The sequence below is a fragment of the Phoxinus phoxinus genome (genome assembly GCF_949152265.1).
Source record: "Phoxinus phoxinus genome assembly, chromosome: 23".
Taxonomy (NCBI): Eukaryota; Metazoa; Chordata; class Actinopteri; order Cypriniformes; family Leuciscidae; genus Phoxinus; species Phoxinus phoxinus.
In genome coordinates, this window is record NC_136898.1 from 20,763,451 (window position 1) to 20,774,219 (window position 10,769).

At 37.2% G+C, this 10,769-nt stretch overlaps 1 protein-coding gene across 2 annotated transcripts; it reads left to right on the top strand.

Annotated features, from left to right (window-relative positions):
- Window positions 1-3,421: 3,421 nt before the first annotated feature.
- Window positions 3,422-10,556, top strand: swi5 (SWI5 homologous recombination repair protein). 2 transcript variants are annotated; one of them, XM_079600445.1, is made up of 5 exons: window positions 3,422-3,709; window positions 3,805-3,859; window positions 4,060-4,169; window positions 8,730-8,824; window positions 9,196-10,556. In XM_079600445.1, exons 1-5 carry the CDS (start codon window positions 3,444-3,446, stop codon window positions 9,258-9,260), a joined length of 591 nt encoding a protein of 196 aa, XP_079456571.1. In that variant the 5' UTR covers window positions 3,422-3,443; the 3' UTR covers window positions 9,261-10,556. The 2 variants fall into 2 exon arrangements, with proteins under 2 accessions (XP_079456571.1, XP_079456572.1); XM_079600446.1 differs by having other exon boundaries at window positions 3,445-3,709; window positions 9,063-10,339.
- The last annotated feature ends 213 nt before the right edge of the window (window positions 10,557-10,769 follow it).

Consider the following 10,769-nt stretch of genomic DNA (forward strand, 5'->3'; position numbering starts at 1 on the left):
ACCTGCTGACGTTCAACACAGAAGCGCTGCGCTGTTACACTGTGTGAACTCACTCAGAGGCCCACACAGAAGAAAATTAATAGTTGGATAAAGTCGTTTTTTTTTTTTTTTTTTTTTTGCGCACAAAAAGTATTCTCGTCGCTTGATAAACTTAAGGTTGAGCCACTGTAGTCACTTGGACTATTTTAACAATGCCTTTAATAACTTTCTGGGCCGGCAAGTTTCTATTACAATGGAAGCTTATGGAGGAGTGAGACAGCTCTCAGATTTAATCAAAAATATCTTAATTTGTGTTCCGAAAATGAACGAGTTTTACGGGATTGGAACAACATGAGGGTGAGTAATTACTGACAACATTTTCATTTTTGGGTGAACTATCCCTTTAAATCGCTGTCTGTTAGAGGAGTGCTGAAATGTCAATTATGCCTACTCATCATTAAAGTCATTTTGGCTTCATTGTGGCTTATAACTTTTGGCATGAAGTTAAAATATTTGTCATCCCTGACCAGAAGATGTTCACTTTTCCTAACGGTAAGGATTAAATCTGAATACTAAAAGAAATATAGCTAACGTTAGCATATACTGTAATTTATACAAGATTGCAAACTGCATGAATTATCAGCTAACTTAACGTTATTCTGTCCCTTCAGTTAGACTGAACAAATAAATGTCACATTAGACAAGGAAGTTGTAGGTTGTGTTTGAATAATTACGTATCTTATTTAGGTGAGGTAAATTAAACGCAGTTATCTCGTATCCTTGATGAAGAATGAGACCGCGGTCGGTTGAGATTTAAAAGGCCGATTTTCGCGCGTCGGGGCAGTGACGAGTACAGATGTCGTCCAGTGGTTGTCAGTCACCCTTTGCACAACCTTAAGCAATGAGAACGGTGGTTTAAAGTCAACATTGTGACAACGCTGTAACAACCTTCACCACACAACGCATTTATAGCAACCTTTTGGCCATGTTGTTAAAACGTGTATGTTTTGCCAACGTACAGTGTTTGCTGAACATGCCTTAAGACAAGCACCAAACCAACAGTAACCAGCATGAACCCGCCTTTCCTGCTGGTCTAAACTGGTCTTATCAGCAGGTGTGTGCAATTCTGCAGACATAAACAGACACAATCATGCAAATAAGATTTGTTTGGTGTGAGATCTAAAGAGTCCACCGCAGGCTTATTAGTTTAAATCTGGAGGAATAGAGGAGGATTTTTCCTCCTATCCTCACACATCCTCTCACATCCTCCAGCTCTTTGCATGGAGACTGAGAATAAATAAACATGGCTCAAGACGAGTGCTGTCCAAATGGAATAATTTGCCATTTTCCTTTCATTCCTTTATTTAAACCCTTCTTCCTTTGACACTGCCCATTCAAGGCAGTCAGCTTTTGAAATGGCCACAAGATCACAAGATATTGAGCGTCAGATAGCAGATTTTGAGCAGATATTGTGTGTCCAGTGAACGCTGACTCTGTTGGTCTCAGACAGCCCTGAGCAAGATAAATCTGCAGCACATGAGAAAGGTAAGCGCTTTGCTTAGTTATGATTACATCAGAAACCATGCATGTTACATCATAACCTAGTGCAGAGTTGGGAATTTATTTTTAAAACACTCCATATTGTTTAGTTGTTTACCAGTAATGTTTAATGAATTCATTAAAAACACTTCACTAATGCAGCTCAATGAGCATATCTTACAAAAACAAGTCCATATATGTATATATATGTGTTTCATATATATATATATATATATATATATATATATATATATATATATATATAAATTCTCCATACTGTCAGATCTCCATATCTTGTTGAACAAAGACTTAAATATTTTCTTCTCCAAGTATGTCGTGAATGATAACTGTAAATATTACAGTGCCTCTAGACGTCATAACGCATCCCTTCAGACAAGCTCAAGCGACAGATCAAGTGTGTGATGTACTACTGTCTTTCACACACTTCTTTCCTGAGACTCTGAAACTCTGGCATAGGTGATAAAGTTTAACAGCTTCCCCGATAACTACATCTAAATGTCAGGGGAAATCTGGAGCACAAAGTAAATTTCCACCTCCTGGTTCTTTCCTCTGAAACCGAAGTCTTCTCAAAGCACCGTGTAATAACTCATATCACTCGTGTGTTGCAGCAGTCCATCGGGTACAACTAAAAACACTCAGAACACCGTAGCAACCACATAGCAACACCAGTGTCTATGTGATTTTATCCATTATAGATCTTTATGTAAAGTTTAGCTCCTGTATTCCTGGCAGCTGTGCTGAGATACTATCCTTCCACATTATACAGTTTGTTAATCAAACCAAAGGACACTTTAATTGTGTGCAGTGATTCAGAAAGAGGCGTTGGGGTCAGTGGTGTCGTGGAGGTCGTGTCCTCGTCAGGATCTGAACACTGTTCAGTGGACCGCACTTTTACTTCTGCATACTGAACTATTTCTCAGTCTTCAGTTTGTGTTTTCATTCTTTAACATGGATTGAGATTTAGCTATTCTATATAAATTACTGATATTACTGATACTAATACACATTTCATTATCCATTGTCTTTGGATGAAATTCAGGTTATGAGTGTAAATGTAAGTGAAGCATTTTTAATAAATGTTTGGTGCACAATGAGAAAAATTTCAACAATTTAACTTTTAACTTTACTCACAATACAACACGTTTGTCTCTTGTAAGCAGTGTTTTAGACCTAGGCCTATGTTCTTTTTTAAACACTGTTTTGTGCTTTCATTTCTAAAACGTTGATAAACTAATAATTTATTTCCAAATTGGATATTTTAAATAATCTAATCATGACCTAATGTTCCATCGTCCATCGTTAATAAATCGCATAAATTGTGAAATGCCGCCATCTACCGACAAATATGGAACTGGTTCATGTATCATGTATCCTGTCTGTAATGTTCATTTATTTGCAATATAACAAAATAGTTATTCTCCAAACGTCTAACATTCCCGATGTAATGATATGAACAAGTCATAGGCTACATTTAAAATTCATATACAGTTACAAAACATAACAATTAAACAAAGATTTTACATCTTACTAAAACATCCCCAGTCATATAAATACATTTATATCTTTATATAAGTCCGTGGAAAACAATATAGTAGCCTACTATTGAAATATATTTTACTTTATGTATGTGATTTGCCAAAAAACAGTCATAATTTTGAATCGTGATAGACTATCACAAACCATAAATAAGACAATCGGTTTTTTGGAATAATTTTGTGAAAACACTTTAAAAGTAATTAATGAAAAAATGAAGATTTGGCATAAATACAACTAAAAAATAATTGTACAAAGTTTCCGACATCTGTTAACAGAAACAACATCTGTCAGCAAGTTGTGCACCGGAAGTGCATCAATGGGCCAATCCAAACGCTCATACCAGAGCGGACCAATCAGAGCGATTGCCTATGCTGACGCTACAAGGCGCGAATTTATTCAACAGAAACAGCACGCGACTGTGTACAGCTAAAGAGCGTCTCATTACTAAATGCTCAGAACTGCATAAATCAGCTGTTCACATATTACAATACTATAATCCACACGTTAGAACACTCAACGTGGATTTTGAAGAAATGAATGCGACCGCGGAACTTGAAATGAAAACCAAATCCATCGTAGATGATGCGCACGACAAAGTCACGCCAAGACAAGGGGGCGTGTCTTTAAAAAGAAGGTAAACAAATGTAACAACTCCGTAAAGATTTAAGAATTAAAATCTTAAGAAAGTCTGTTTTATCATGATTAGCAACGTGTGTTTATTCCATGCAGACCTGCAGATTCCAGAAGTAACGTTAGGAGCGTCAATTCAGGTTTTAAATCTCCTGTACGTAAAGTCTATTATTGAATAAAATGTATTCAGAGAGGACTATTGTATACTATGTATGTGATTTTAGCAGATTAGTAGTGTAGTCTGTGATATGATGCCTAGAGGTAGAAAGCAATATTAATGGGAGTTTGATAACTGATAACAGAGGAATTAAGGTTTATATGGATATGTGGTGAGTTGTCTTTGGTCTGCCATAGGTCCAGAAGCCCAGTATGGTGAAATCTCCCGTGTGCCCTGAGGAAGAAGTCAATGAGCTCAAGAAAACACTTGATCGGCTGGATTCAGAGATCGCCTTGTTGGAAAAAGAGTAGGTAGTGAATGTGGGAAAGAGAGAGATACAAGAGATGCTGTTGTTTGTTCATACTGAAGATATAATTTTTTCAATTTAAGGTGGTTGGGAGGTCACAAAAACACAACGTTTGTTTGTTTGTTTATTTTTATTTGAATAGGGACAGATACAAAAGAAACCTAGATTATTACATAAAGAACAATCCGATGCCTGTATCACAGTGTTTATAGCCATGGCTAATTCGCAACACCTGTCCCTAGAAGAGCTTTTAACAGTTAAGATAATAAAAGAGTGAAAGAGTAAAAAAAGTTTTACAGTGAATACAATAAAATGTCCATAACCCAGTTAACACCAAAAAAGTAAGTGTAATAAATAAACACATTCACTGTAACTCACACAGATGAACATGAGACATACTAATTGGCTTCCATTAAAGTTGTTTTAAAAATCATATGCATATTTTTAAAGAAGAAGAATTCACCCATAAAATGTTGCCATTATTTATTCATCCTCATGTTTATTTATTTTTCTTCTGTGGAACACAAAATATGTTCCAACAGCTTCAAAATAAAAGCATGAAAGCAGCATAATTAACACTATAACGCCTACTGTATCATATTTTACACACAAATGTATAAGGCCTTTAATCTATCAACATGATCAAAACTATTCCATTTTAAAAAATGTAGATTTTTTTCTCACTTTTATTTCATAGGTCAGGCTTTACAGGATTAAAATAACTTAAAGGAAAGTAAACTCAAAAATTCGATCCAAACCCGTAAGACTTTCGTTTATCTTCAGAACACAAATGAAGATATTTTAAAGAGATTTCTGTCCCTCCATTGACAGTCAACACTACCACTTTGAAAAGTTCATGAAGAGATCATAAAATCATATGAATTGAGAGGTTAAGTCAAAAATTTCTGAAGAGACACGATCGCTTTAAAGGAACACTCCGACTTTTTGGGACTTAAGCCTATTCACCTTATCCCCCAGAGTTAGATAAGTCCATACATACCTTTTTCATCTCCGTGCGTGCTATAAGTCTGTTTGACGCACCCACCGCTAGCCTAGCTTAGCACAAAGACTGGATGTAAATGGTTGCAGCTAGCATACTAATACAAATAAGTGACCAAAATAACGCAAACATTTTCCTATTTATATGTTGTGATTTGTATAGTCACAGAGTGTACAAAAAACAAAGTCACATGAGACACAGACATATTTTAACCGTATAAATACTGGGAACTATATTCTCTGAAGGCGAAGCACTGCTACTTGGGCGGAGTGATAACCGCAGCACCTGAGACGCGCCGTTGTTTCTTCTGTCAACAAAACCAGCGTGACATCTCAGGTGCTGCGGTTATAAGTCTGTTCTGTAAGTCTAACTCTGGGGGATAAGGTGAATAGGCTAAAGTCCCAAAAAGTCGGAGTGTTCCTTTAAATGAGAAACAGATTGAATTTAGGCTTTTATTCACTTATAAACATTGATCAACGCACACATCAGTAATGTTAAACGGAAGAGCGAGAACCAATGAGCTTCAGCCAGAACCAATGAGGTACACGTTTGAGCTTGTTTATATAAGCTGATCAATGTTTATATTTGAGTAAAAGCCTAAATTCAATCTGTTCATCATATAAAGCGGTTGTGTCTCTTCAAAAAAAATTGGATTTAATTAATATGGATTTTTTACGATCTCTTTATGAACTTTTTCAAGCGTCAAGGTAGTAGTTGCGTGGACTATCAATGGTGGGACAGAAATCTCTTAGATTTCTTTCAAAATATCTTCATTTGTGTTTTGAAGATGAACAAAGTCTTATGGGTTTGGAACAACATTAGGGTGAGTGCTAAGTTCTGTAATGAAACTCTAGATGGCTGATAGGTCCTTAACTCAATCTTCTTGCAATCACATCATTCTCTATAGGGCACATCTGATTGGTTCCCGCTGTATCGGTAGCCAATGAGCTGCTCAACCTATAAAGGAACACTCCAATTTTTTGGGAAATAGGCTCATTTTCCATCTCCCCTAGAGTTGAGTTTTACCGTTTTCGAATCCATTCAGCCGATCTCCGCGTCTGGCGGTAGGACTTTTAGCATAGATCATTGAATCTGATTAGACCGTTAGCATCTCTCTCAAAAAAATGACCAAAGAGTTTCAATATTTTTCCTATTAAAAACTTGAAAAAGTTTTACGTACCAGCAGCGCAATGATATTACAAACTTAGTGCCGGTCACGTTGGAAGTTACCGAGCGGGGGACTATTTTCAGGTGCTGTGTAATATCATTGCGCTGCTGGTACGGCAGCAGTTCCTTGATTATTACGCAGGAATGAGAGGATAGTTCCTGGTCATATTGGCCTAGAAAATCACAACTTTTTATTTTCTGTCGGTCTTAGTACACGATGTTACTACAGAAGAGTCAAGTTTTAAATAGGAAAAATATTGAAACTCTTTGGTCATTTTTTGGAAAGAGATGCTAACGGTCTAATCAGATTTAATGATCTATGCTAAGCTATGCTAAAAGCGCTACCGCCAGACCCGGAGATCGGCTGAATGGATTCAAAATCGGTAACTCAACTGTTTAACTCTAGGGGAGTTGGAAAATGAGCCTATGAGTGTTCCTTAAAATACTTGGTCAGCATTTGCTGTAGCAGTTTGCAGCGCACTTTCAGAAACCCTCCACCTTTCCCAGCTCCACCTGTATAGATCTGCTACTGGTAATTCATGTACACTATTGTACAGCAGCAGTGTGTCTTACTTGCTCACAGCAGTGTGTCTATATGTATTGGCAGTAGCAAGTGCCGTACTTAATCCGCAGCAGCAGCAATAAACAGCAGCAGCGGCGTAGCAGATCTATTCCGCTAAGACCAAACATATCAACATTGTCATACCCATTATGCCAAACACTGAGAGTTGTCATGGCAGAGATGATGACAAGTAAACTAACTCTTTAAAATGTGACTTGTGTGCTTTATTTTGAGTGTTCTTAAAGGTCCCATGACATGGGGTTATTATATTATTTTATAATGTTTCCTGGGTTGCCCTTATAATGTTAGTATATTTTTTAGATAAAAAATAGTCATAATTTAGAAACAAAAGGCATTTTTCCTAGCCCAGTTTTAGCCTCTGATTTGAACGCTCTGTTTGAAGGGGCGTGTCTGTGTGAGACTTCAGTGTAACCGCCCACTGCTGTGATTGGCTGACATGCTTGCATATGAAATAGCTACTTATTACATGTGAAACTCTCTCGAATACTTTTACTACAGTTATTATACGTTTTTACTATTACAGCTATCGAGATTAACAAATCGTCAGAAGTTTTTAAAGTATTTAGATCTATTCCCATCACATAAAATGTTGCCGTGATGAGCATTGCGCAAGCAGATGACAGTCTGTTGTTGATCGCGAGAATGAAGATCTTATCATGGCAACACAGTTTCTGCACTCTCTCTGCTTTCCCCAATGCAAACACGATGATGTAAATACAGTAAGAGCTTCATGTGCAGTGTAACGTGCGTCATTGATTTCATAACGAGTTTGGCAAGTGTCCAGATAAACTCGATCGCGCTGTGTCCATGAGAAAATGAGCTAGGAAGTAGGAACGCGTGCGCGCGATTCCTACAAGGATTGTTCTTTGATCGCTTTCTAGCCTTTCTGTATATAATTTATTCACAATTTAAATACGATTATTTTCATCCTACTAATAGAAACGATGTGAAGTTGATATTTTAGTCACTGGCTTGACTTACTGAGGCATAAACAGCAGTATTGAACGATTTGAGAGAAAGATTACCTGTCTGAACTTGAACAATTACACATCAGAAATTGTTGCTCGGCTCGATCGATGTATTTTCAGACGTTCGTCGAGGCCAGCTCTGTATTGACCCAAGTTGAGGAAACAGTCGTCGGTGAAATGTTTGCCGCAGACATGCAAAACTTTGGGGAGTTGTGTCGGCGCATTTCCAGAGAAAATGAAATTAATCCACTGGGGCTTGGATGAAGGAACTAAAAAAAAGGCTTCGGTGTTCATTTGTACATCCAATTATTGAGCAATTATTATGCTTCGCTCGCTCAAAAGCCATGATATCTCCCGTGGACAAACTAAAATCGCGCGCACGCGTTCCTACTTCCTAGCTCATTTTCTCATGCGGGAAATGTTCTCTGGGCGGGCAAAGCAGAGAAAGGGGAGGTAACATTTCCTCCGTATGACGTCATACGGAGGAGATTCAAGATCAGCCCGATTGAGCTTCCACTTTTTCAAAGGCAGAGAAAGATAGCAAAAGCTCGATTTACACTGATTGAAATTTCTAGAAACTTGGGGACCATATACAGGCTAGGGGAACTCATATTAATGTTAAAAAACCTCAAAAAGTGAAAATTTCATGTCATGGGACCTTTAAGTAATACAGTAACTGTGCAACTATTTCTTTTGGCTGAACAATTTCTTTTCAAATCTAAAATGCGTAATATGGTCCGTTTAGATCGTTTGCTGACAACTGCATTTTTCATTAAAGTGTTTCATTGTTATTTATTGTCAGATTAAATTGAGCTTGTGTTACTCTGTTCTTGTATTTACAGAGGATTTGTTGTACAAGAGCTGGATCAGCACATAGACCTGCTGCACGAATACAATGACATCAAAGACATCGGGCAGACTTTACTGGGCACACTAGGTAAGACTTGATGCATCAATCGTCTGTTTAATAGTAGATGATACCAACATACCAACATACCATGATAATCGTTCATCTCCTGTTCATAAACACTTGTGGCCTACACTCTTCTCCCATCCCACTCATATAAGTGGGTTACAGCCTCCATACGCTTGGCATTTCTCTCTTGTGTCAAAATTATGATAATGGCATCCTCCAGTATTACCACTGTATTCTGTGATATAATGGACCCTTTCAGACTCCCAGCAAGATGAGTTTCTTGCCTGCTCTGGCCTCTTGGTGACTTCAGATGGTCTGAGGGCCAGAGGGGGTCTGTGCCACATCATTCTCCCCCATGTGACCAAAGACAACTGTCTCTCTGTGTCTCTCAGCTGGCCTGCGTGGAGTGACCACACGAGACTTATACGGTCACTTTGGCCTTGAGTTGGAAGACTGACTGAGCTTCATGAGAGGAGATGGAATAACTGGAAGGCTTCACAATACTGTTCGTGTTTTATCTTTTTATTTATAGCAAATACACCCGTTAGTATTGTTTTCTTCATGCTCTTGTGCTGCTGAATGAGTAAAATTAAGAAGTTTCAGGGAAATGAAACATGCTTAACTCTGGCAAACTTAATTCTTCAAAGAAATGGAAAGGTTTCTGTCAATATTGTGAGAAGAATTGCCTCAGTGTTTATCTCTGCACACGGTTTTCCTCACATTGTGTTTGCACCAAATGGGAGGTGTTATTGTGCATGAGAGAGATTGTCTTCTAATGTGAATTAAAAATCATAATTTACACAGTTTCAAACCTGTATGACTTTCTTTCTCAGTGCAACCAAAAATGAGATGAGATGAAACTTTGTGAATGTTCAGTGTTCACACAACTCATATTTGCACTTTTCACTTAAAAGCTTTCATTGTATAAAAAAAAAGGAGCATGAACATTTTTCAAAACATCTCTTTTTGTGTTACACAGAAGAAAGCCAGTCATAAAGGTTTGGAACAACGTGACAGCGAGTAAATGTTAGTTTATGGGTTAACGATTCCTTTAAACAAGTGCAATGGCAAATTGATTGAACTATGTATTGCTGTTAGGTGCTTTATTATTCATTGTTTATCTGTAAACAAGCCAATGTGTGTATTCCAAAGTGTATATGCCACATTTGTGTGGTTGCTCAAAGGTTTTATCTTACAAGAACTAATCCAACTGTGTGAAAGTTGAACTAAAAACACTTTATGGAAGTTATGATAGAGGTATATGGACTGTCAATATTTTGGATAACAATAGATAAAGCCATCTGCTACACTGATAGCAGATTGCCTCACTTTGCTGACAGTTGTAAAATGCTTTTTGCTGTCTAACATGATATCCACGGTGAATTGGATATACCGAATGAAATTAAATCAAGAAATGTCTGTTTGCTTCTATTACCACTTGTGATTTCCTCTGACCATTCTTGGACATGATAGAACATAATGTATGAAACGGCAAATAGTGTGATCAGTTTAAATAAAGCATAAATTGTTGAGTTGAAAATGTATTTGTTAGGCAAAGCATGTCAACATAAAATTGTGTCCACAACCATTTAAGGAGAAGTGAAAAATAAGGGATTTGTGACGTCAGCCAAAAAGGTAAATTGCTTTAGTCGCAGAGCTGGTATTTAATTTGATTTGAAAGATTATAATATAGGACAGTTTTTCTGTACAGTAATATGCACTAGTTGTGCACAATAAAACCAGAACACACATTAAGAAAGAATATAGACAGTTTCCAAAGAAACAGTACATAAGTTAAATTAGCAGTGTTTCATTCATTTTGGTATTAAAAAAAACACATCCTTGTTTCCATTATAGTCATTTCCAATGCACAAGTAAAAAGCACGTCTCATAACACATTCGAAATACCATATACATTATATCATTTTAATTTCTGCCATCACAATGACCAGCAGATGGACAGTTT